The 26,602-nt window shown below is 34.9% G+C and overlaps 4 protein-coding genes across 8 annotated transcripts in view; 2 read left to right on the top strand and 2 right to left on the bottom strand.

Annotated features, from left to right (window-relative positions):
- The first annotated feature begins 3,323 nt into the window (after positions 1-3,323).
- LOC111793451 lies at positions 3,324-5,845 on the top strand. 3 transcript variants are annotated; one of them, XR_002814938.1, is made up of 4 exons: positions 3,324-3,519; positions 4,195-4,454; positions 4,542-5,210; positions 5,378-5,845. XR_002814938.1 is itself a non-coding variant. In XM_023675334.1 (3 exons), the coding sequence occupies exons 2-3, from the start codon at positions 4,197-4,199 to the stop codon at positions 5,151-5,153; spliced, it is 870 nt and encodes a 289-aa protein (XP_023531102.1). In that variant the 5' UTR covers positions 3,324-3,519; positions 4,195-4,196; the 3' UTR covers positions 5,154-5,254. The 3 variants fall into 3 exon arrangements, 1 of the variants encoding a protein (XP_023531102.1); XR_002814937.1 differs by having other exon boundaries at positions 5,368-5,845; XM_023675334.1 differs by lacking the exon at positions 5,378-5,845 and having other exon boundaries at positions 4,542-5,254.
- Positions 5,697-8,679, bottom strand: LOC111793358 (putative glucose-6-phosphate 1-epimerase). The gene is made up of 10 exons (XM_023675202.1): positions 8,668-8,679; positions 8,458-8,604; positions 7,679-7,753; positions 7,517-7,573; positions 7,274-7,428; positions 7,049-7,189; positions 6,834-6,936; positions 6,546-6,645; positions 6,225-6,462; positions 5,697-6,123 (listed from the first exon to the last, which is right to left on the bottom strand). Exons 1-9 carry the CDS (start codon positions 8,677-8,679, stop codon positions 6,248-6,250), a joined length of 1,005 nt encoding a protein of 334 aa, XP_023530970.1. The 3' UTR covers positions 5,697-6,123; positions 6,225-6,247.
- Positions 8,680-9,714: 1,035 nt separating this feature from the next.
- Positions 9,715-17,244, bottom strand: LOC111793452 (villin-4-like). The gene is made up of 23 exons (XM_023675335.1): positions 16,877-17,244; positions 16,069-16,155; positions 15,834-15,933; positions 15,645-15,713; positions 15,328-15,564; positions 15,054-15,231; positions 14,763-14,895; positions 14,506-14,668; positions 14,280-14,425; positions 14,039-14,141; positions 13,800-13,955; positions 12,978-13,046; positions 12,807-12,875; positions 12,592-12,729; positions 12,367-12,495; positions 11,882-12,029; positions 11,768-11,778; positions 11,539-11,679; positions 11,302-11,427; positions 11,151-11,216; positions 10,688-11,018; positions 10,401-10,594; positions 9,715-10,310 (listed from the first exon to the last, which is right to left on the bottom strand). The coding sequence occupies exons 2-23, from the start codon at positions 16,122-16,124 to the stop codon at positions 10,197-10,199; spliced, it is 2,877 nt and encodes a 958-aa protein (XP_023531103.1). The 5' UTR covers positions 16,125-16,155; positions 16,877-17,244; the 3' UTR covers positions 9,715-10,196.
- A 1,543-nt stretch (positions 17,245-18,787) lies between these two features.
- LOC111793828 (U3 small nucleolar RNA-associated protein 25) overlaps positions 18,788-26,602 on the top strand; it is a 15,342-nt gene continuing 7,527 nt past the window's right edge. Inside the window, exons 1-11 of one of the 3 annotated variants that reach the window (XM_023675883.1) lie at positions 18,788-18,949; positions 19,104-19,224; positions 19,434-19,545; positions 20,061-20,159; positions 21,206-21,376; positions 22,231-22,375; positions 22,516-22,642; positions 24,277-24,377; positions 24,470-24,595; positions 25,455-25,535; positions 26,064-26,257. In XM_023675883.1, coding sequence (XP_023531651.1) covers positions 19,197-19,224; positions 19,434-19,545; positions 20,061-20,159; positions 21,206-21,376; positions 22,231-22,375; positions 22,516-22,642; positions 24,277-24,377; positions 24,470-24,595; positions 25,455-25,535; positions 26,064-26,257 — 1,184 coding nt within the window. In that variant the 5' untranslated portion in view covers positions 18,788-18,949; positions 19,104-19,196. Of the gene's footprint in view, positions 18,950-19,103; positions 19,225-19,433; positions 19,546-20,060; positions 20,168-21,205; positions 21,377-22,230; positions 22,376-22,515; positions 22,643-24,276; positions 24,378-24,469; positions 24,596-25,454; positions 25,536-26,063; positions 26,258-26,602 lie in introns of all 3 variants that reach the window. The other 2 variants (XM_023675882.1, XM_023675881.1) reach the window with 2 other exon arrangements.

The raw sequence follows: 26,602 nt of genomic DNA, 5'->3' as shown, positions 1-26,602 counted from the left end.
TTATTTCCTCATTATTATTATTATTATTTATTTTTTTTTTTCACCACTTTGTCTATCTTTTCTAAGATTTTCACATTCAATCTCTAACGCCTTCTCTTACCTATGTCTGTCGTTCAAAAAGAATTCGGGTTGATCACAAGCAATGTGCTGAAAAAATTTGTGTTCATCAGTACAAATAGAGAAGAATGTGAATGTGAAAGACTAACGAATATTCATATTTCAGATTTTAAATTTTTATTTGAATTTTAGGTTTAAATTATTACATTTTACACTTTTTTTTTTTATGAAATTGATTGGTTTTTTTTTTTTTTTTTTTTTTGGGTGAAATAGTGTGGAAGCTAGCGTGATTAAATGTGGCATAATTAAGGATAGGACTAGAGGTGGAAAATATTCATTAAAAAAAATATAATTTTAATTTTTTAATAAATTTATTTTTATCCAACCCCGTTTCAACAAGTGGCACCTCCAAATTAGTCCCCAAACTGCCACGCGCCATTTATTGCCACCTAGACAAAATTAATTCAGTTATTTATATTATTATTTTTAGTTGTTTAAAATTATAATATAATATAATATAATATTATAGAAAATGATAACATTGAAAATAATGGCAGTATAATTAGAGATTAAAAGATGTCAATTATAAATCCTTTTTATAAAGTATAATCAATCCAATTTAACGTTAACTAATTAATTATGGTTATGAATCCTATGGTTTGCTTTAATTAATTAATTAAAAATGGGTTTTCTCAATTTAATTAATTAATAAAGTATATTTAAATGTTGCATTGCATCATCATTTTTATTAACTATTTTTAATAACAACGACTTAATAAAAATAAAATATTTATATGAATACAAAGGGACCAGGCTAAATTGCATTTCATATATATATATATATATATAGGTCATTGGACAATGGTCAGAAGATTGCATATCAAAATCAATTAGGTCGTTTCCAAAACATTATATTGAATGTACCTACCGATTTTAATTCTAATTTATATGATTCGACAATTCAATATACAGTGAATCTATCTATATCCGTCACCCATGTACATTTGTCGAGCTTTTATTAAGATTCTTTAAGGTCTCACTTTATTTTACTTTAATATATAAATGTTGTATGGTTAGAATATTCATTTCTCGAACCCACTTCCTTTTTTTTCTCGGAGAATCTCTTTATTAGAGTTTGGAGTTAGCACATGTAAGAGATCTTTGAATGAATTTCAAAATCACCAAGCTATCGTGAAAGTTATGTTGTTACATATAAAAATCTTGTTGTCAATTAGACTGTTCGACATAAATATGTTCATATAGACTGAACACTTGTGTTAGACAAAATATGTTCTCATGTATACAGTATGACATGATCAATGTTATCTACTTTACTTAACTATTTTCAAAATAAAATACTGTCCCCACAAACTAATATAAATAATATGATTCATTTTAGCATGTTTTGTCCTTATTCACATGTCTCCTAGTAAAAAATTTCAGTCATTTGTAACCGTCTATGCTACTACTAAGAGATATTGTCCGTTTTGACCCGTTAAAATATATAAATTGCTTATAATTAACAAATCGAGATTCTCTCTCTCAGAGGGTCAATGGGGAAATATGGGGCATGTGCATAGCTCACATGGACAGCCTATGTATAGCTAACCACCATGCATGTCATAGGGATGACATTAAATTATGATCTTTAATTAATTAGAGTTATTAATACATGCTTTTTACATAAATAAATAAAAATAATGCATTTATATCTTAGATATCTTATTTATTATCATCCGAATCATATCTTTTTAAATTTTAAGATTTTTTCACCCACACTAATATTATAGTATATTATATTATCACACACCTATATAGTTAAATTCCTAATTAAATTTCAAAAGTAAAAGTAAGTTTAGATTGAAAATAAAGAAGAAGTAATATTTATAAACATAAATTAAAATAGTTATTAAAGTAATAAAATTACATAATATAATGAATACAATGTATGAACCATACCAAACAAATAAAAGGACAAGATGAAGCACATCCAAATATAAAAATTCATATATTATGTAATTTAATTTTTTTTAAAAAAATGGATTTGTTAGGTTAGGGATATTTTATGCTGCCTTTTTAGGAAAGGGATGTGAGAGGAAATTTCCTTTGTTTTTTTTCGTCCAATCTCAAATTTCTCTCTATGAATTGCACATAAATAATCAATAATCATTTTTTAATTTAAAAAAAAAAACCCTTAAAAAGTGTAATCATAANAAAAAAAAAAAAAAAAAAAAAAAACATAGGCTTTCAAATGTATTATTACTAAACAGAGAAAAATGCTCAAAAGTTTGTTTTTTTCACTCTCTCTCTCTTCCCCCACCTCAAATTGTTTAGATATTTTCATACTAGAAGAATATGGTACAAAGCTTTTTTTTTTTTNTTTTTTAATTTTACTTTATCAATACTATTTTAAATTATATATATATATTAACCACTAAATTTGCTTTATAAAATTTAGCTTAGAATTCTAAGATATATTTAACCAAATAAAAAAAAAAGTCATCAAATAAAAGCTAGGTATCACAATCACGCTCTCACATGACATTCGTAAGCGATTATGTGACACTCACTCTCACCACTGAATGAGTGGGCCAACTTAAAGTCGTGTGCATTCAACTTGGCGACATGTATCCAAGGCTTTAACCCCACTTTAAGACGAATGTTTTAAAAAACAAAGGCACAAACAATTTTGGAAAGAGAGTTCGAAAGCAAAATTTGAGAGAAATGAAGAAAGCAATGCTATAGATTATAAGCAAAAAAGCAACATAACAACATGTATCCATATAACTCAAAATAAAAAGAATTAACAACTAATCGCATCTCTTTATAGTACATTACCAGTACATTACATTCGGGAGAGTCAATAGATCAATTCGTGTCCCAAGTGTTGAGCAAGAGTAGATGATGAGGTGATATAAATAAATGGAGAGAGAGAGAGAGAGGAAGAGATTAGGAACTTTTTATTGTTCCATGAAAAAGGGGGAGAAGGAGGGAAGGAGGGAAGGAAGGAAGGAAGGAAGGAAGGAAGGATAATGATAATGATAATAAGCTTTTTTGCAGCATTGATGCAAATGTTTGAAAGGGGTTGGGAGAGCTGTCTGTCTGGAATATCTTTTTTCTTTGATCTTCCTTTTATATATATATATATATATATTATACAACACATTCAAGGACACCAAAAATAATATAAAAGAAATATATATATATATATATATATATATATACATATATATATATATATATATATTAGATAGAGAAGGAAATCCACACTTTCTTATTGTGTACCTCCTGAATTATTAGCAGGAGAGAAGAGAGAGTGGGTTTTGTCCTTTCAAAACCTGAATTATTATCATTCATCAGGGAGTTGGAGCATTGGCATGAATGAGAGGAAGGCAAGAGATGTTCAATGAGTCTCCTAAGAACAACAACCTATCATCAACGTCCACCCTCTTTCTTTATCAGGTCACTCCCATCATCCATTTCTTCTTCATTTTCTCTGCAGGGTTTTGTTTAATTTCTTACTCTTCTGTTGGAACTGGGATTTTCAACATAATATTGCTTGGGATTGCTCAATGTCAGTGGTTTTAGGCTTATCTTTTCAACCCTGTACTTCAGGTGTTTTCTGAGAAATTCCTCCAATACAATTAAGATGTTTGATGAGCTTATGGGAAGGAAAGTGGACACATTTTTATGCCCACCAGAGAGAGAGAGAGAGAGGGATCTGAATCCCTTTTCTTTCTTTCTTCCTTTCTGGCATTGTTTCTTCACTGTTTGATTGTGCTTTTCCAATATCAAGATACCATGAAATCCCTGAAATTATAGCATTTTCTTTACTTCTAGACTAGCCAAGCCTATACATTTGATTTGGATTGGCTTAGAATTTGACTTCTACCTCGCTATAACTGCCTCCATTACATGTAAATATCTGTCTCTCTCTGTCTCTCTCTGTTTCTCTCTCTTGTGGAGAGAGAGAGAGAGAGAGAGAGAGAGAGAGAGAGAGAGAGAGAGAGAGAGAGAGAGAGAGAGAGAGGAAAAGCTTGTGCTTAATTGTCAAAGATGACTTTTTTTGACAATTTTCTTTGTGGGTTTCAAGAATGGTTTGTCAAAGTTGTGGCTTTGTTGTCCATTTGGTTTCAGGCATGGGAACAAGACTTGAACCCACTTTCAATCCTCTACCCACCACCTCTGCCCACAGCAGCAGCAAAGCATTCACAGTTCAAAGAGTGAATGAGTGGCAGCATTTCCAGGGCTACTCAACTAAATTCTATACAACATCTGCTGCCATGAGTACTGGACTTGACAAGTTTCAAGAAGCACTGAACAAGATGCTGCAGAAAGGAGACGTTGAAGCCATTAAAAATACAATGCAGCTCCATGACAATGTATTCAAGAATCAGGTAAGAGAACATTTCAATTCTATCCTTTTGTTTCTGTTTCATTTGTTATATCTGCAACCACTCAAGTAGATAACGTTTGTTTTGTAGGTGAAGGAACTCCATCGGCTGTACAGTGTCCAGAAGATGTTGATGGAAGAGCTGAGGAAAGAAACCAAGCAAAACACATTAGGGAGTCCAATGGCAAGTTCAGGAATTAACCACTTACAGTTCAACAACCGCGAAACTTCAACAACACAGACCGCTGGAGAGGGGCTGACTTTCAATCTTGATCCAAGTAGTAGAGAGAGAAGTGGAAGCTGTTCTGGAGACAACATGAGAATGTCAAGAGGCTTTGATCTTGAAAGGCCAGCAGAAGAGGACATGTCGACTGGCATTAGCACCGTCGACGAGGACCAAGCCAGGCCAAGCACTCCGACGATAGCCAGAAAAAGTAACAAGATGTGCATAGATGGGTGTGAAGAAGACAGTGATGTTGAGCTAACTCTAAGTATTGGAGGAGGCAGTCTAAGCAAGAAGAGATCAAAATCCTTTCCTCCTATTACTCATAAGGATAGAGAGATTGATTCATCTTTGTCATTCAAATCAGAAAGAGGAGAAGAATGCAGTGACCCAACCACCCCCATGAGCAGCTCAAGTGCAACATGTGATCAGGAAACAAAACGGCCACATTGGCTTTTTCAAAGTTTAAAGCTCAAGTAGCAGAGAAGATGACAAGTTTTGTATCTATCATTCCAAAACTTGCAAAAAGAAAAACAGGTTTGTTCACATTAATACATTTCCAACCAGTTGAGATTCTAATATTAGGGTGTTCTACACTTCTACTCCAACTCCAGATAGAAATTTTGTAAGTTGAGCAAAATTACAACAAAGCATCTCAAAAGGATATTGAAACTATTATGCATTCTAACATCAGAGAAGAACAGAGAAAAGGTAGGAGCAGAGACTGTAGATGACGCTCAACATCATAACCAAAGCTTGACAATTTATATTAAAAAACTGGTGATGATGACCACTGCTAGTCAAGCAAAGAAAGGAACACAGGGAGACATCCAATTCCAGGCAATGAAAGAAACAGTGTCATATCAGTGATGCAAATCAAGTGGGACAAAGAGAACAAAAATTGTCTTCTTTTCTGTACCCTTTTATTTGTGTCTGCAGCTTTACTGCCGGTGGTGAGTTAATTTAGAAGAAAAGGCATTTTTGAAGAGGAAGGACTGTGTGTTAGTGGATGGAGAGATGCCATAACAAACAGAAAAAGTTACTTGCTTGACCAGAAAGAGATAAGAGATGATGAAATGATGGTGTGCTTAAAGTTAATGCGATCACACTACTGAACGTGCGTGCTGCTCCGTACCGTAACCCATTTTGTCTTGTGGGAGGATGTCATCATTGTGTCCTTCCCCCCACCGAAACTTTTGACTACTTTTTAGCATTAGACACAAAAGCTTAGATCAAAACTATATTTCTTCATTCAATTCTCTTTTCGTCTTTATTAAACACTAAAACAGACAGAAGAAATGTACCAAATCCTAAAGATTCTTCGCTGTATTTGCCTTCTCCTCAAAATCTCAAAACTTCCATCACCATTACTATTTCGCTTCAATTTCTTCCACCATGTGAAGGAGAAAAGAGAGAGAGAGAGAGAGAGAACGAATCTTGCAATTGGGATCTGCAAACACAGCAAAGAGAGGAGAGGTTATTATTACTTCAGGGGTTAGCAATGGTAAAATCTGAAAACATGACACAGCCAATTAATCAATATAGACTCACCGGATTTGATGATGAAGAACTACTTAAACACCTAAGAGGGCTTTCTGGGGATCAAGTTGGCCGCTACAGTAGCTAGAAGGAACAAAGTTTAGTTCCATTCTTCCTTTCCACTCTTCTCCAGGTTTCAGTGTGATATAATTCTCAATAGCAGCAGCTCCCACACAAACCATTTTCTTGTAATCCTGGTTTCCTAAGTCTTCTATTGCCTTTGCCTTCTTGTCCCACGGATTCCACACAACTATATATAATATAATGTGTATTGAACGCATATTATAATTTATAAAAGAATATTAAAATACAGCATGTGATGAACTAGATTACCCGCGTCTAAAAGCCCATCTTTCCGCAGTTCAATGGTTTTCTTTCTTTCGTGATCCAAAATTGCTATCTTTGTTGGGGTTAATACATATACCTTATCCACCTAACAAACAACCAAACACACGATGTATGAAAGAGCTTGTCTTCGTGAATATCAAACAATGTTAATTATGAACATGAATTTCCTTCGTATGTTAATGAGAAAGAATTCGGTATTTCCTTTCCTGGGGATAGTCTCATAAACAGTATTGGTGTTCTTAAAAAGAGTAAAGAAAGTTCTGAGAGTGTAACCTCCGATTCAAATGTTATAGCATCGGCTTGTTCAGTTATACGCTCCTTCTCCTGCAAGTGGTCAAGATAGTTGAGCGTCTCCACTCCCTCCACACGTACTTCACTGCGCACAGAAACCCGTCCCAATCGGACGAGTGAATGAAAGTGACATATATATAGTTTGAAACCAAATGATTTCAACAAACAGATAGTGAGCGAAAGGCCAGGCCCCAAACCTTATGTCAGAAACAAACAAATAGGGAAGGTAAGCAAAAGTAAAGGAAAACGGCTTTCCAGAGGGCCTTATGTTTCTGATACGCGATGTCAATCGCAGCTCCCCTTCGTAGCCCAAAGCAACCCTATGACGAAATTCATATCTGATTGCAGACGAAAATTAATAGGAATGAAAACATGAATTGAATTGAATTGAATTGAAAGAAGAAGAATAGAAGGGATCTTACTTGTGAGGCCATGTCCAGCGATCTTGTTCGTCGAGAATCAAGTCGATGTAAGAGCTGCAAGGTGCAGCGGTAGGGAGAGGAGGGGGATCCAAATCGATTCTCCAGAATCTCGTCCTCACAAATCCATGTCGCTCTATCATACCATTGTTGAGAAACTGTAGCGAAGAGAGTTTTGTTTTTCTTCACCGCCCAAACCACAACAATTTTGATTTTGACGAACACAATGGAAATTTTTACACCTACTTGAGGAAAGCATATCGGAATTCCCCCGCGAATTGGCTTCGGAGGCGCAAACACGGCCTGCATTCGATTCGACCTCTTCATTTCAAAATCTAATAACAATAATGGCGCGAATCGAATTAATTCATTAATTCAACTCAAAGAAAAGATTAGTTCATTAGTTACCTTTGTGCTCACAAAAAGCAATTCCTCTCCCAATTTATTCTTCCAAGACAACACCTGACCTCCGTACAACAACACCTAGCCAAAACGGTACTCAGACAGAATAACCACAAATTAACACATCAATAAAAATTAAAACAAAAAATTCCTATGAGTAATTTTTCCTTTTCTTCCATTAACGTACTAAAAATTGCAAAAGACGTCGACACATTTTGAATACTTTGAAATCTAATTGACTTTCTCGATTAAGATATGTAATTGAATCTAAAATGTTCTTTTCATTCTGCAAATTAAAGAAATGTGTATGAGTAAATTGATAGGAGAAAGAAAAGAAATCAGTCCGGCATGGAAGTTATTGAATAAAGCTTTTGGCGCACGTAAAGCGAAAATGCTTCTTGAAATCAATCGCAATGTGAGATTAATTCAAACCAGAAAGCATGAAAATCATTGTTGAACTCGAGCTCGATCTCAAAGGCAGATTCAAACCAGAAGAGCATGCATGTAAATGAGTGTTGAACTCGATCGCAATGGCAGATTCAAACCAGAAAAGCATGCATGAAAATGATTCTTCAACTCGATCGCAATGGCAGATTAATTCAAACCAGGAAGCATGCATGAATTCGATTGCAATGGCATATTCAACCCGGAGAAAGCATGCAATAAAATCAGTCTTGAATTCCATCGCAATTGAAGATTCGCACAACATGCAATACGATACGGAATCCTAAAATCAAAATTTAGTCGCGATCGGTTTCTTGTGGGAGACGGAATATACGCGGTACCTCAGCGGAACTGCGACGGGGCCCACGGAGAATCACCTTCTCCAAACCATTACTGTCAGTGGTAAACTCGACGCTTCCGATAGGAGAGTCGGCAATGGCGGCGGCTGCGGCTGCGGCTGCGGCGGAGACGTTAGAAGAAGACGTCGCCTGAGAAGAAGAAGAAGACGTCGCCTGAGGAGAAGAAGAAGACGACGACGACGATTCACCTACTGTGCGCTTCATCTATGAATCTGAATGTGAATCCGAATGTCACTGGAATTGTAGCAATCGTTTCCTGGTCGCGAATCATTCTCCTCGAATATCTTTTATATGCGATAATCACTCTCACTCACAGGCTTTTCCGGTTCATGATCTATAATCCCATGCAAATTTGACTTAGTCAAACATTATTTATATTTCCCAGCGCTTTCCTTCTTTTTTATTAATATGAACTGTATTATATACTTTATTTTACTTATATTAATGAAATATGATAACTTATTTAGTCTATTACATATACCTAAAATCAACTATATCACCCATATATTACTAGTATACTTTTTTTTTTCAACGTCTTTCGTTTCTTCGACCCGTTACATTTAAGCTTGATGACACGTGATATACAAATATCGCCTTCACTATCTTTTTTTCGCTCCATTTCTCCATCAATCTTGCCTTCACCTCGAGTTATTTCACTAATTTTACGATTCATTTTCGACAATCCATTGGTTTTTTATTGATACACGAGTTCTTTCAACTATTCCGACAATTTGTGTGACACTCGAGTAAGCGAGTGATACATGAATGAACTGAGACCATATCCAAATGAGAGTAATCGTAAGGATAGGATAACTAAGAAAGGCTTGAAAATAACTGAAAGTTACTACTTATACTAATAGCATGCACTTTCCTTTTTAGTGGTAAACATGTTTTACTCGACCCAATTTTATGTTGGATATAGTTTTGACTCTTAGAAGCGAGGAGTAAATAACATGATCATGTCGTAGCGAACGCCTGCACATAGGTGCTGAATCTTGGGCATGGTCATTCACCACCCTGGTGCCACTGTTCGTTGCTGTTCGTCCTCTAGTCATCCGCCAACTAAAAAAATGTCACGCCGTTTTCGACTTTATCAAAATGTAAATATAATTTTAGATGTGCTATTGATGAATCAGTAATATGTCAGTATTTATTAAAAAAACATTTTCAAATTCTTTTCAAACGTAATAAATGAGGAAATTACTTAAAAAAAATAATAAAATTTTATTTTTAAAAAAATGAACAAAAATGAGAGGACTGTTTTTTACAATGCTGTCTGTACATGATTCCATCCTCAGCCATCAATCAATACAACTAAAAGTAATTGCTATCTCTCTCACTGTTTTTTGTTTTTTTTTTTTAATAAAAAAATTAGAAAACAAAATCAAATGAAAAAAGAATTAAATAACAAAAACCAAACCAAATTTCAAAGCAAATAATCACACAACTAACTCAACTCAACTGCTAGTGAAAGCTCTAGACACATTCAAACCACTAAAGAACAGCTCTGAGTTTTGTTTGGGAGCAGAGACAGCTTAAAATGCACTGATGCTCTCCATTAAGAACTCTGAGTTGCACAGCTGCGGACGATCAGAATGATGGCAATCGATTAGAGTATCGGTTTACAGAACACGAACCGATATCGTTACAACGAACGAACACTGCTACTGGCAACCAAACCTCAAAGACGAGCAATCAAAGGCATTGTTAAACAAGGAGCTCTAGAACAAATGTAACACCATTTTAAGTTTGATCTGCTTCCATCTCGGTAGCTTATAGAACTCATCCTTTGTCATTCCAAATTTCTCCTTGAACTCCGCTGATGACAGGTATGTCTGCACGTTTCAAATTCCACGCATCAGAACTCGATGTCGATTAACGATATTTCTAGTTTGCATCAAATGGTTTTGTCAATGAATGGTTACCTCTCGCTTCGTCACGTCGATGTCTGGAACTGGAGTACTCGTCAGTGTCGTAAGGGACTCGTACGGATGTACTGTGAGACCTTCCTCATCTTCAACTTCACCCTCCTTCACATCTTCCTCTATAGTAAGAGATCCTAATCTGTTGCTCTTGGAGTTCTCTTTATTATCCGACTCGGGTTTCGGCTTCGAGGCACCTAGGCTCCCAAAAGAAACCCATTAATTCAATAAAGTTAGGAAAATCGTGATGAACGAGAACAAACTGTGGCGAAACTTGAATGAACTTGTACCCTTCAAAGAGCGAGGTATGATAAATTCTCGAGCGGGTGGTGGCTGTTCGAAGCTTGCACTAAGTGCTGCTATGGCTGCCTTTTTAGAAGCCAGCTTTGATGAATCAGGAGTAATAGATTTTGGGTATAATCTTCTAACCATTGGTGGAGGAGTAGATAGATTTCTAGCACTTGGGTTCTCAAAATTTGCAGCTAATGCATTGAAAGCAGGCGACCTTCCTCTCACACGGACTCGATCGGGACTAAACGACACACTCCTTGAGCGCTGTGATTTTTCGGGCACACTACTCGACCTCCCTCCATACATTACAGGAGTTCTCCGCTTCGGTTTCTGATTAAAGGCCGTGTAAGCATCAAAAAAGAGAAAGACAATACACAACACATTCAAATATTGTCTTACTTATTATTGAACTCAAAAGCTTAAGCTAAAGCTAATTAGATAGGAAAACAAGAGATGACTTACATTTACAGCAGGAGTACCATCATTTCTGACTAATGCAAGCTTTCTCTGAAACGAATTTCCGTGCATCTGTATTCGAATAATTAAAAGAAACGGATTATCGTCTGAGCTTCGGAATACAGATGATCGTACACAATTGGCATAAAATTCTTACAGCGGATTTTGCAGAATCCCACGAGAAGAAACGTGTGAAAAATGGTGGCTCGCTCCCTTCCATAACGATATATATCGGAGTTTCACGTGATAATTTTTCGAGAAGAAAATCAATCTCGAGAAATTTCTGTCAAGAATATGGAAAAGATGGTAAAATTGTAAATCATTTATAGCAGACATAAGAGAATTGAGTGACAATAAAATTTAAAAAAGGATTCAATCTCCTGATGGAACGTACCTCACCAATTTGTAAAGCATGCAGTTTAGTCTTGGGGTCAACCTGTTGGCCAACCCAAACAAAGATCTCAGAGTGACAACTAAGAATGTAAATATCTTCCGTCATCAGATCATCTTGGCGAAAGTTGTATATCTCTGCAACCTGCAATAATATCAAAACACGAAACTAAGAACGATTTACGATATACGTTCTTCGAAAACATTACAAGAACGAGATAAAAAGAGAATACCTTCAAATTTTCTGCAAGATGCCACCATAATGAACAAAGTTATGAACAAAGTTAGAGATGTAAACAAACGAAAAAAAGAACAATAATGATGAAAGAGTATTAATTGATACAAACCTTTTGAAAAAGTGCAAGAGAATAAGTATGTATCACTTTCATTATTCCGAGCAATTTTTTGAGTAGGATATTCCAATTTTCCTCCCAACAATTCCCAAAATTGTTCAGACTCTGTGCTTTCCTTCTGTGGCCTAGATTGACAATTAGGCTGCAGAAAATTGGGCATTTATATGAGAAGAAATCTCGAGAGATGAACTCGAATGTCGAGATGGGTTGAACGAGAGCAGAAAAGAATTTTCGAAGTAATTAATGCATGGTTAAGAAATATTCTGATCGTCGAGTACGTATCCAATAGCGTTTGCCTTCGACACAGGGAGACTATTTGCCCAAAATCCTTTAATGAACAACAAATGATTTTACATGTTCTAATGGCAGCTTGATTCATAAGGGCACATCATTGAAAAGTAAGAAGTAACTCAATGATCCTTATCATAGGAACTCAACCATCCATGAATATTGTGTCCATAAGGGCGTATAACTATCACCTTTATCACATCCAGAAATCTTTCAACAAGTTCCTGGTCATCAGGGGTGGTAAGACTTCCACACCAAGTAAAAACAGTAGGGCCACTATGTAAAATGTAACAATAAGAGGAATTCAAAGAGGATCCGACCTGATGGGAACAAAAGAACAAAAAAACAACAATGTGTATATTAGCTGAAGTATGCACAGGATGAAAGTGCAAGACCATGGGGCGAGGGCAACGTACTGCTTCAACTTGAATTGCTTGCATATTCTCGGGGCCGGAGCCCTGGACCCGAAACAATGCAACACCGTCTTCTGAATTCGTCACGTCTGGAATTTCGTTTTCTGTAATGTAATTCTTGTAGCCATCACTCATCCCACCCTGCAAAATTTTTTGTCAGTCAACTTTAGGAAACAATTCAACATAAAGAAGATTTAAATCTCAAGAAACAAACATACCTTAAAAACGATAAAGCTCTGGAAAATAGAATAGAACTGGACTGGTTCATATCCTTCGTAGATACGAGCCTAGTAATTTGAAACGGACGATATCTTTAATTAGAGACGACAAATAATTTAGAGGAAATGAATTTAACTAATTAAGCAAAAGATATAAATCGCGGAAGATACCTGAACAGGCAGGAACTTCAGCGATTCGACCATCTTGGCGGCGAGCGATAGAGCAGAAGCTCTTTCTTCCTATATCAAAAGAAATACACTTACAAGATATTCCTTATGAAAATAAATGATAAATACATAGAATCAAACCTGGACATGCCACGAAAAATCTTTTTATGCTTACAACTTTTCCTATAGAAAATGTTACCTTAAACAACTTCCCAAAAATCATTATTCAAATATTTTGATGCTTCAAATGTGACATAATCAGAGCGTCATTATACCTAGTTCAACATGATCCATTTTCATTTGTCCACACACACAGGGGAGTTGAGGTGGTTGTTAAGATCGCACAACAACACACTCTATATATTCTCTCTTACTATACATACTTAAAGTCATAAACATTTAGCCAAATTCTTACTTGCATTTTATCTCTTGTTCTTTGTGTTCATTTAGATTGAGTGTGTGTTGTGTGATCCTAACAACTGGTATTAGAGTTAGGCGAGATTTACCACGATTTGTGAAGTGATACCAGTTGTTAGGATCTCACAACAACACACTCGATTTAGATGAACACAAAGAACGAGAGAAAATGTAAGGAGGAATATTGACTAAAGGTTTATATTGATGACTTCAAGTATGTACTTTCTATATTCTTTGTATTCTCTCTTACTGTACATACTTGAAGTCATTAATATAAACCTCTAGCCAATATTCCTACTTGCATTTTCTCTCTTCTGTTATTTGTGTTCATCTAGATCAAGTGTGTGCGTTGTTATGTGATCCTAACAGTGGTGACGGAAAGGAATTGGGGATGAAAATGTTAACTACCTCAACACTCTGTTTCCCAAACCATGTTCCGACGAGAAATTCTTCCTTGTCATCTCCGGAGTATGAATATTGGAAAATGTAGCAATCTCCAGTGTAAAATTTTGACTGATCAGAGACGGGAAGTAGAAGTTTTTCCTCGCCGCTGACACGCCAGACCTGTAAAATTAGGGAGCTGACATCATTAGGTAAATCATTTATGGTGATTATTAACAGGGTAGTGATTTTCTAACCATATTTACCTGTAGATTTCCTGTACAATCAATGTAAGGTCGAGGTTCCTCTTTTACAGGATCATTTTTCAAAAGACCCTTCACATTAACTCCACTACGTTTCNAAAAACAACAAGTGAAAATTGTAACATATTAACATAGTTCAACATTGTCATAAAACTAAAGACAACGAAATACCGACATTTCTTGAGAATTGGAAGCTACTAAATAAAAGAACCTTGAATCAAAGAATTTCTTCATTTACCAACCTGCAACTTTGCCTCTACCATCCTCAGATACGCTTACATCAGTTGTTTCTGGCCATGAATCGAACTTGGCTCGGAATATTATAGGTTCAAAGCCTTCAATCACACGCATTATGTGTGATTGTGGACGATCAGGATCACTGACTAGCTCCTGTTAACAAGAAGAGATATAAGAAACTTAAGTCCTCAGATAAACATAGATCAATGAACTAAGGAGGCTCAGAAAATTACTTCTGCAGCTCTGCTGGCACCTTTCCTTTCATCAAGAGAGGTATTTCTCCCCATCCATACAAAAACTTCCGCCCCGCTATCTAGAATATAACATTTATTCGTGTCTAACAGCTCCCTAGCTAAAGAATCGGCCTCAACAGATTCTCTATTACCCTTCTCAACACTGCAAAAATTAGAGATCATGGAAGCAAATATGATTTTATTCCAGCAAAACTTATTCATAACTTTGAAGTGATAACCTGAAAATGATTTTATACCATAGTAGTTTAATTGGCTGCGTATCGACCATCTTATCACCTTCACTGCCTACTCGTTTCGGAAGTGGAGCAAAACCACCAAATAAACCCCAAAATTCTCCAGTATCAACATCTGCCATCAATTTGCCATCCTCTGTATCACAATAGACATGATTGGATTATTAGCAACATGATACCATAGAAACTATGAGCTTTCAAGTTTATGAAACTAAACTTGTTATAACAAAATTAATAAATGAAATAAATATTTCTTATTTTAAGCAATGGGCTACTAAAGTTCTGTTTACTTACCAATGGCAGCTACCCCGCATCTTCCATCGTGATACGTATCTTTAATGTATTGAACTACTTCCAATGCCTTGGCCCTCTCTTGAATGGATGAGTTGGAACCATTAAATTGGAATATTTTAGACTTGGTATCAAGAATGAAAACATCATCATGGGTAAGCGAAGATCGAGCAAAAGTAACCTGCCATCGGAATGAACAACTTATAAAATGACCAAAAAAGAAGAATAAATGTGAAGTTAATTCCTTATCAGCCAGCATATCTGAGGTTAGACTTGCCTCTTTAACATGAACAACACGTTTTCCTTTGCAAACATACAACCGAGTCTGGTGTTCTTCAGCCTCTGCGTGTTTGAACCCAGACAAAGCTCCACCTTCTTGTGGTATAATGCACGGTTTAAAATATGATAAGAACTTCTCTGTTTCGTGACCTTGTACTTCACGGTACTGAACAGCACGTCCTCCAAGGGCTGCATCCAATTCAACAGTTTTGATGGCTGCAGAACCAGCTTCATCCTAAATCGACACGTCTTAAAAATTAAATTTGAAAACCAAGAGATAACCCACCAGACAATTACTGAATGATTAGAGCTTACCTGAGTGGTATCCTTACCAAGCCAATAATGAATATCATGCCGCAAAGCACCACTTTTTAAGGATGAGGTCTGCAAAGTTATATACATGAATCACTAGAAGGATTGAGTGCCACCTTATTATGGTACGTGTGTTAAGGATTCCTATTAACATAAAAGCGCGTAGTAAAAGATCAAACGATAACCACTTGCCTTCAGGACGATATAGGAATCTCCCATGAAAAATTTTCCGTGAGATGCTTTTGGTACTAGAACAGGACGAAAATTCTCGATGCGCCATACTTCAAGCCCACTATGTATTGTCAAGGTAAACAAAATAGAAACTTCCAAATGCTAGAGAGGAAGCAATTGTAATGAATCACATAATAAAGAAATGGAAGAAACTGATTTTCTCAATTGTTATTTAATTCACATTATGTAAGGATACGCTTTCTGGCCAGCACCCTGAAAAGCTTGATCCAAATCTCTCATCGAGACAGCCATGTTATATTCACAACGTTGTTGTTACCTACCACTTTTGGTTACATAAAGTCAGTGTGAAGCGGTCACAAACGTAACAGATCATTAAATTGAGACAAGTTTGAAGTCGAAAGAGATCTTATTACAAGTGGAACTATTGATGTATAGTTACCTCGGTGAGTCGTCAAATTAGCACAAACAATTACAATCAATTCAACAATGATGTAAAGTAGCTGAATTTTAAAAGAGAGGCAGAAAATGTAGAACACATTTGGAAGTCACAAGGACTTACTCATAGGATAAGCAACACTAAACTAGTTTTGACATTCAGTTCCCTGCAACTATAACGACTCGAGATTAAAGTATGCACACAAAAACCATCCCTAAAAGAAAGCCTACCCCGAAACATAGAAGATGACACGCATATACAATTCCTGGCATCACATGGTAAAATCTTCCCAGTGTTCGTATCTCAAAATCAACCCCATGAAACCATGAAATCTGGTCATTTATGAAACATACCGTAAAGGAGTAAACGTTTTATTAATAAGAATTTCAGGCTCAACAAACAAAAAACTCTGTACTTTATCATTTGTGACAAGCATATCCCACGAAGCTATGGTACTAGGAACAAAGGAAGTGAACAGGAACGTATTGTTGGATGATTACGAAACTCCAATGCATGGCATTTGGTAGAAAAACGAGGGATAAACATAGTTAATGCACAAGATAGAGAAGAGGAAAATGAAGAATGAGAAGCCAAAATATTGAAGTACCTGGAAGAACAAAACTTCAAGGAGAATAATAGCAGGAAAAAAGACAGTCACCCAGATCGAATCCTAGCTTGTACAAGCTTATGGAATTTGTAGAATCTTCACAACCCAGTAGAGAAAACGGAGGGGAGAGTAAGAAGGCAAGGACAAAGAGAGAAAACCGAGGCTGAAGAAGAAGAAGAAGGAGGAGATAATAGGATTAAGAAATTCAGAGAGAGAATATGGAGGGAATGATTAAGGACAGGCGTGCATATCACTAACTATAACAACAACGAAGAAAAAAAACACCACCCCACGAGATAAAACAACAGGGATTAGCCTTTTCACCGCAATACCACATTACCCAGATGAATTTTGTGGGAATTTTCTTGTTTAAACAGAAGATTCTTTAGAAGTCTGTTTCCCTATTAATCTCATCACAAATTTACAACAGTAAAGGATAAAACTAGACGAAATGAACAGTAGAATGCAGTAAAATAAACAAAGAAACACCATGAAACAAGAGAAAAACACAAAAAAACAAAAACAGATGGGTACCTGTAAATTGTAAATGAGAATGGTGGGGTTCCCTGTTGACTGTGAAATGAAATCCCTCGTTTCTTCACATAATAGTTTAATTGTTGTGCATTTGAATGGAAGATTAAAAAAAAAGAAAAAGAAATTAAAGCATGAAAAGGGAAGAAATCGGTTGGTCGGGGGATTGAAATTGGCAAATGGGTTAGCCGACTTCCGCTCTGTGAGGATTGGCTGCGAATGAAGAGAGAGAGGATGGTCGGTCACCGTCCATGATTCAAGCACACCGCCAAAAAGCCTACGGTGGGGCTTTGCCATAGGAAGCAAGCGACTCTCTCTCCCTCTCCCTCTCTCTCTCCCTCTCCCTCTCTCTCTCTCTCTCTCTCTCTCTCCCTCTCTCTCTCCCTCCTCTGTTTTCTTTTGCTTTTTTGGATTTCCTTTTTTGCCCCTTAATTGGGTTAGGCTAATTCAATTTGCTTATGGTATGTTAACGCTTGACAGTACAGTTCCAGCACAAAAGTAATTAATAAAATAGAGATTATGAATTTGACTAATAATCATTTTACTTCCAATTTTCTAATTCTTTTAAAATTATATTTGTTTTAATACTCAAATTTTCATATAAATTCCAATACTTATTTGAATTTTTAGTTTTTTTTTTAATCAAGTTTTAGCTCTACTTCTTTTAATTTTTTAAATTTAGCTTGATTTTTAAATATATTTTTTACAATTATATATATATATATATATTAAATTTTAAAATAAAATGGCTAATAAATGGGATCTTGATTTGGTAATTGTAACTACTCCTTCTTCACCCGTTTAAAAGATACCTTTAAATTTATTATAGTGTTTAAAAAAGATCGATAAATTTTACAAAATTTTATTAATATTTTTTAAACTTTTTAACAAGTTAAAAATACATTTACTATTATTACTGTATTAAAAAAGAAGTTGGTAGGACTTTTAATATTAACACTATTTACTTTTATATATAAAAAAAAAGTTATTACTTCAATATATATATAGAACGGTTAATTAATACCTAATAAATTTTGTCTAAATTTTTTAATGTTACTTTTAGTATGAGTAATAATGTATTTTTAAATTTTTTTATTTTATTTAAATGTATATTTTTTAAGTTTTTAAATTTTAAAGAATATATGAAACTTTTGAAAATTTAATAAACAAAATATTAATAGAAGAATATTATTAAATTTTTTAAAATCTACCGGAATTTTTTTGATTTTTTTTAAAAATTTAATAGTATTATTAGTTTAAAGATATATATATATTTTTTGAGATAAATTATAAAGTTCGGTATTTTTATTAATCTATTTTTTTTATATAAAAATAAAAACATCCCAAATAATATATAGAAGAAAATAAAAGAATTAGGAAACCTAACTCTTCCTTGTTCCTCCGAGTCTCACGTTTCCCCGCCACTTTTTATTCTCCTTAAACGCGGTCTCTTCTTCTGCAACAGCTCAGTGTCACCGCCGTCGTCTTACTTCCGCTCGTGCCGCCGATTTTGCACTGATTTTTTACTCTCTGTCGTTACTGGTATACTTCCGATCTCCATCCATGTCTTTATTCTTACTTGAAAAACACAAATTAGGAGCTTCTGATGGAAGAACGAAGGTGTTATTTGATTAATTATTATTATTTTAACTAAAGACAGTAGAATAGCTACTAATAAAGCCTCGTGGAAAACTAGGGATCAATTATTCAGCAGGCAATACCATAGGAACCAGACGTGAGCGTAGAAGCCGGGCATATTTTCAGAATTTTCCACTGAAAATATTCATCAATGGTGAAGCAGTTAGTTCGTAAACGAGGTGAGGATTCTTGATTTTTCCTTTTCTTTCTTTCGTTCTTTTGTTGGGAATATGGCTTGATTGCTTAGCTAGTTCATGAAGAAACACAGTTCTGAGATGATTATTTTATATATTGCTTCTTATTGACAATGATGTATTTGTGTTTATATTTCCTTTAGTGCGCACTTACTTTTCATATGCGAGGGAAATTATGGTGAATTTTTGTGTAGGAGCCAGTGAGGCCGAGGAACTTGAAGTTTTCAAAGAGCAATCGAACTACGATAATTTGTTAATGCAATTACAATCATGTAATAAGGATGTTGCTGCTTCATGTATGAAAAGGTAGTATTCATTAACTGGATTTTGATACTGAATTATTATTATTAGAAACTAAATGCTATTTGATATGGTTTATTCTAATTTTAAAGAATATTTACTATCTCTAGATTGTCGAATTATGTTTGATACCTTGGTTCATTAATATGCCGCAAATATGAATTAAATATGGTTTTACTATTTGTTGGGGTTACACTTCATGCATAAGCGTGATTTATTATTGTACTGTCCATGTTTCTATCACGATGCTTGCCATTTAGAGAAAGCCTCATGTGAGAGTTGGGCCAATTACTAATCTTGCACGAAAAACTAGAAGCTAGGCCGTAAAATGAGGAAATATCAAATTTGATTCAGACGATCTTGGATTAGCGGTAGTTAATGTTGTGACCTGATTCTTATTAATTTGAGTCGTTAATTGCGTACTGGAGGATATATTTTGCATATAAAGTTTCATGAGAGCGACATGTTTGCCTTAATTTTGAACTTTCTCTTTTTTGCCTTGTCGTCCATGTTTTCCCTAGACAAAGACAAGAAGAAGGCAGAAGTGACACAGAGGATGATGAGGATAGCTGTCCTGAATCTTCTAGTGCATTAGAGGAGGAGGAGGAGGAGGAGGAGGAGGAGGAAGGTAAGAGTTTTATGGGTTTCTCATGGCATTGTTATTTATGTTTCAGTATCTTTTTGACCGTTGATTTTTAATATTTTGGCTAGTTGTTTAACCTCTAGTCATCAAAGTAGTCCTTTGTTTCTCAAGACACTAACAACGTGTTTCAATATTGTTTTAAAACTTTTCTTCTTCTTACCGTCAACAGATGTATATGTTCTCATGGCTAAGACTATTAGACTATCTTTACCAGTAATGCTGTTCTATGGCATTGATGGTTTTAATTTATTTATTTATTGAACCTGTTGATAAATGTTAATATCAGGACATGACTTTTTTCTCTGTTTCTTGTTTCCCAAATAAAGAAGTCTGACAATGGGGAAAATTGAGGCTGGTCTTGACCTTGACCTTTTCATTGACCTGGCCTTCTGTTTTGTTCTTTGCTTGGAGCCTCTTTAGTATGTTAAACTATGGAGAATAGTGCCCATTATCCTAAATGGCAGAATGTGCAAACTCTTTTCATGTTTCCACCATTTCTTTTTCGGGCCTTTTTGTAAAGTAGAGGTCTTGTCCTGTTGATGGGGATAGACCTTAAAATTGATTGTGAGGACCAACAATTTTGTTATGAGAAGTTTGAGCATTATGCTTCTAATCTTTTGCTAAGAATGTCATTTAAAATTTCATTGAAGGAGTTGAATCCCCAGTCAGGCTTAAGAATATTCAAAATTTTAAATATAACCCGAGTAAAATCCAGGAGTTTCTTCTAGGTTTCTTTTGGTGGCTCCTGTGTGTGCTTGAATCTATGCTTTGGTACAACCAAGTTTTGTAATATTTCACTCTTTTTAGAAGACAGTTCCTTACACAAATTACAGAAATTTAATGATGAAGAAAGTTTCTTTTATTAGTTTTCACTAGTCCTTTTTGTTTAAGATTTGAGCATCGTTTTTATCATCTTTTCTATATGAAACTTATATAACCTAACGTTATTTTTTATATTATTGTTTGGATTCATCCCGTTGCAAAATTTTGCTTTTATTTCATTATACAAATTCTCCATATTGTAGGGACTGATGATGAGTCACCTAAAAGTTCATCTTTGGGGAACAATATGTCTGAGCCAATGCCAGACAACGAAACTGAAGAGGACACTGAATCTGATAGGTCTGACACAGATCAGGAAAATGAACTTGAAGTTGGTTCGCATGGTAACCCTTCTACATCAGATATAACTAGGTTAGTCCATAATTTTATGGTGAATCATATAAATCATGTCCTTTGTTTTTGAGATCTAATCTCATATTATAGATTTCTCTTCAAATGTCCAACCATACCCCTTCTTAAATTGGAACCATGAAGTCAATGACATAAAAATTATAGTTGCTTGTTTAGATATTAAACTATATAGTACTGATTTCTTCAATTCTAAATTTAGGGCGTTCATTGATTGGGTTGGGTGGAGTTCTAGACAATTCAAAATGTTTGAATTGGAAATTTTCCTAAGCTCAAAGACTCTCGTAAGATTATGGGTTCTATTTAGGTTGAGTTGGTTTAGTCATTTATTTTTGAAAAAGATAGTAAACCACCAATACTTTATGAGCATATTTGCATATTCTGATGTGTAAATTTTAATTCGCGAACTCTCTATTTTCAGAGTTCTTTCAAATGTTCGTAAAATTTTGTGAAAAGGGAAGTCAGAACTGGCAACCAGTGAAATGAAATATGATCTCAAATACTTCACAACTTATAGAGTGAAATAATTTTTTTAGTTAGTGATATCAAGTTGTTTTGGTTCTACTCAAATCAATTTTATTGGACTTATTCTCCCAACTCAACTCATTGGTGTTGGGTTGGATTGGATTGTTAAGTTTTAGCGACTTGATGAGTTCAATTTTCTTTAGGTGTTTTCGATGAAGAGGTTTGTAACTAAAAGGATGTTGGTTGGAAGAGTGTGGTTGTGGCGTTTTAATCTCTTATTATTAGTATCATTATAATTGTTTATTTTAAAAATAAAATTAAGGAATGAAGCTTTTACTTGGCCATAGAGATCATAATCATATGATTTATTGCTTATACTTCTATTTATGCAGTTCATTTAACAAACACATGGAGCACAAGTTATCAAAAGAAGAGGTTGAGAATTTCCCTAAAATGAAATGGAAATATACATGGGCGGTTCCTGCAGTAGGGATGTCTAACTGCAAGTGGTCAGGGACCGGAGAGTGCTTTCTAAAGGTATTTTAATTTTTACATCTATAGAGTTTTTGAAATCTGATCTATTTTTGTGAGTTCATCTTCCATCCTTATAAAAAAATTAATTCTCAAGTTCTTCTTTTGATTGTTGATGCTAAATATTTTTAATGATTATATTTCAGGATTTAGAAACCAAATCTAGTAATTACAATCTTAAGCAAAGGTTATATGAGCACTGGTTGGATGTGTACAAGACATCTGGAGGCACTGACTTTCATTCGTCGAGACAAAGATTTTTCTTTTCCCTTTGTGAGTTTTTCTTTTTTTGGGTATATGTGTATATTGTATACAATTGCTTTTGAATATATTGCCGCGCTTGCCGCACACCTTTACAAGCTTTCATATTCTCCCCTATCAGAAGATTCCTTTTACGGGATAAGAATCGAATATTTCATTCGTACATTCTTGTTCAATTTTTTTTTTTCATGAACATATTTGTAAATATGATTTAGATGAGGACTCAAAGTTGGATGAAACAGAAAACATAGGTAAGATGCAGGCGTAAGCATTAATCTTAAATATTTTTTTGGATAAAAAACCAATCTGTCATTGAAAAAAAAATGAAAGCATACACAAGAATATTAAACAAAAGTTCATAGCCAGGAGTTTGAGAACCTTGCAAAATCTACGGTATTCCTTAATATTCTCTATTTCTTTCGTAGAGATTGACTTGATCAAGAGACTGAGAATTAGCTTCTTTGTTGTCTTTCCAATCTGTAATTCTTTCCCTAGATTGTAGAGATCTACGTTTATAGTCCCTTGATATCACCAACTCATCCAAGCACCAATTTTGAATGTTGTGTAACTAGTTGGATCTTTGCAAAATTGTCCCGAAATGTTTTCCTTTTCCAACGTACAAGCTTTCCTCTCTCTAATTCAATTTTTTTGAACAAGTACTGGTCAGAGAAAAGAAAACTGCTTTATGAAATTTTAATACCCAAAGTTTCAATCTTGGCATCAGTTGTTGTCATGTCTTTAGTTCAGCCGACTTGTGATGAGTACTAGCTGCTAATAAGTTAGTTGCTTAGTTATATTAACTTAAGCTACCAGTTTAAGGTTAGGCTGTTTTAGCTTTGATAATTTGCACTGTTTTTCTTATTAGACACAAATTTCATAGATAATGTGAAATTACATACGGCAGATAGCTGAACAAAAGCAAATGAATTACAAAATAGCTCTACGATTCGCAATTATTTATAGAATTAGATTGAGTACAAAAGGTTTTAGAGAGGGAAGCCCAAGAAGATGTGCAAAATCACTTAACTGCAAACCACTTCCTTAGGAGCCCTCATGCTATTGGAAATTCTTTTGTTTCTTACTAACCCCATTTCCCAAAAAATAGCCATGATCTTGTTGACCTTATTCAAAGGGTCTTTAACTTCTCCTTTAGCCACAACCTCAAAAACAATAGAAGAATAAAATCCATGAAAATTTTTGCCTCGCAAAGTAGGAATTGAAAAGACCAAAAATTTTTCAACTGCCACTTTCAAAACTTACATTTCAAGAAAAAAGGTGGCCGTACTGCCCTGGGCCCCGTGTTTGAATCCCCAAGCCATCATGCTAGTGTGTAAAACTTTGGATTGCATATGTTTCCATTCCAAGGCAAGTTGGCAAGCTGTTTTACAGGTTCTATGAGAACTGACATTTTGTGATTGTTGTTGGCTGTCAAAGACTGTCCTAATAAGAAGTTTATTCTGCTAGCTAAGATTATTGGTGTGGAGGTATTGATTTTGCTGGGTTGCTAAAGGCAGTAGATTTGGGTCATTTGGCTGTCAAGAGTGGTGAAATATCTGTGTTTGTGGATTATTTATTCTCATATTTGTTTGTTTGTGTATGCGCGTGCATCTGCATTTTTGTTGCTTATCCTTCTAGTTTTCTTTCAGGCAACAGCTACCGGGATATACTGAACTGCAACAAGAAACCGTTTTATTTGAAAGGTCTTGAAGAAGACTCAAGTATCATGGATTCATATATTATGCATACTGTACGCGCATTCCTCTATCACTCTCCTTATGGAAAATCATTTAGAATATATATTTGTTCGTGTGAATGAATCGCGAAAAAAATGTTTTGCAGTTGAATCATGTTTTCAAAAGTGGAGACCTTATAACGAAGAACAATTCAAAAATGGCCAAGCATCAAGACTGTGCCGAGATTCTTAGTGGAGAGAAATTTATTGATCATGGATTTACTCGTCCAAAGGTTGTAACTGTGGTCCTTCATTTTCTTTTTATATGCTATACTGAAAAGGTTTTGAGTGTCTCCAGTTAATTGTTTATGGTCCCCTTTATCTCATGAATTTTTCTTAGACTTGGAGGCAGTCTAATCTATTTGCTTTTCAACTTTTCTATTTTATCTGTTTTACCCCATGAATTTTATGCCGCTTTTTAGCTAGAGTTCTTCTAGAGCTGATCATGGGTGGCTACCTAATGCATTCCTTCGTGACTACTATTTCGCTTTGTTTTTGGTCTCCATTTTCCAGTTCTATGTCTATCTGCTTAATCTGTTTTAGCAATCATTGCACATCATCCTTATATTTAATCCGAACCAAAACATTTACCTTCACTTATAATTCTATACACGGTTTTCTAAACTCTACACATTTTTTTGTTGACTTTTGGTATTTTCCTTATAAAATTGACATTCTTATGCTAGTCTCGACATTTCATATTCAGACCTAGTTCCTGTAGGTACTGGTGTTCCTGCATTATTTACTCACATTCTCATATTATTTGCTGTTGTATGTGCATTAGCACTTTGAAACTCACTTGGTGATCTTGCCTCAGCAGAACGTAGAACGACCAAGTCACAATGTCTACGACTCTGTTTTTCTGTAATGGGAAAAAAACAGCTCAAGTAATTGTAATGAATTTCCAAGTCTGATACACCTCAGGCATTGATCAGTCATCATTTTTTTTTCTAAATAATAATTTCTATATGTTTAAACCAAACAAAAGAAACTTGATAGTTGAAACTAATTTGTTCTGTCAACTTACTCAAGAGTTTTGTTTCCTTCGTAAAAAAAAAGGCTTAAATTCTGTGTTGCAATGATCTGCTTCAGGTTTTGATTTTATTGCCCCTTGCGAGCATTGCACTTCGTGTAATTAAAAGGCTGATACATCTTACACCCTCGGCAAACAAGGTATACAATTCTTCAATGAAAGGATTATGTTTGTGATGAATGGACTATATAGCTTGCAGCACTACCTTTCCTTTGCATTTTTAGCACATTTCTACTAGTGTACCCTTTGTAGGACATATGTGTTGGGTTATTGTCTGGAATGCAATATGTTCCTGACTTTTTAGGCATCTACTTGCGTTGCTCTACTTCCTCCGATTAGCTATCTATGTCATTATCATTTGAGTTATATTGAACTACACACACACACATATTATATTTGCAGTGTACTTCATTTCATTCACCTTCAATCCCAAATAGGCCGTTTCCTTTCATGCGCTCTTTTACGGACACATGTAAATGAAGTTTAAATGAATCTGCTTAGTGGGCAATGAACGCTTGCATTTTATCACTAGTCAGAATAAACCAGCAATACACGTTGCACTACATTCTTGCAATGAATAACACCCCAAAGCTAAAGTAAAAAATTGATTGTTAAACCATAGCCAAGATACCTAGCTCCATTTTTAACCTTTTTCCTATGATTTTTAGGTTACAGTGGAGCATCTTGACCGTCTATACAAAGATTTTGGAAATGGAGATGTTGGGAAGGGTGAGGATATGGATGAATTATCTCTTAATGACCAGAGTTTCAGCGCTCAAAAATCTTCAAAACCCTCGGACTTTCAAGCACTTTTTGGTGGGAATAATGAGGATCTCTTCATGATTGGTATCAAGTTCACCAGGTGAATTACACATACATTATAGTTCTATTCAGATTCATTTTTTTGGCAGAGAAGAAGTCTCGTGACTTTCGAATATGGTAGCTTCATAAAATTTTTATTTTACATATGATCAGAAAGTGCTATTAGCCTTTTACTCTCGTTCTCAAAATTGATTATATGTTTATCAATTTTTTGTGCCTTAGTTATAGGAATTTTTTAATATAATTTCTTCCTTTTTATAGTTCGCAATTCTTGTTTCCCGAGAATGGAAATGTTTGCAACATCCATAAGCTTTAAGCTTTTTTTTAATACGATTTGTAAATTTTTTGTATTTTGTTTTTGTTGCTCCTTTGGTTGTGCCTTTTT

This window comes from Cucurbita pepo, chromosome LG04 (assembly GCF_002806865.2).
Source record: "Cucurbita pepo subsp. pepo cultivar mu-cu-16 chromosome LG04, ASM280686v2, whole genome shotgun sequence".
Classification (NCBI taxonomy): Eukaryota; Viridiplantae; Streptophyta; class Magnoliopsida; order Cucurbitales; family Cucurbitaceae; genus Cucurbita; species Cucurbita pepo.
The sequence above is the reverse complement of the archived record's forward strand: the minus strand, read 5'-3'. Positions and strand labels throughout refer to the sequence as shown.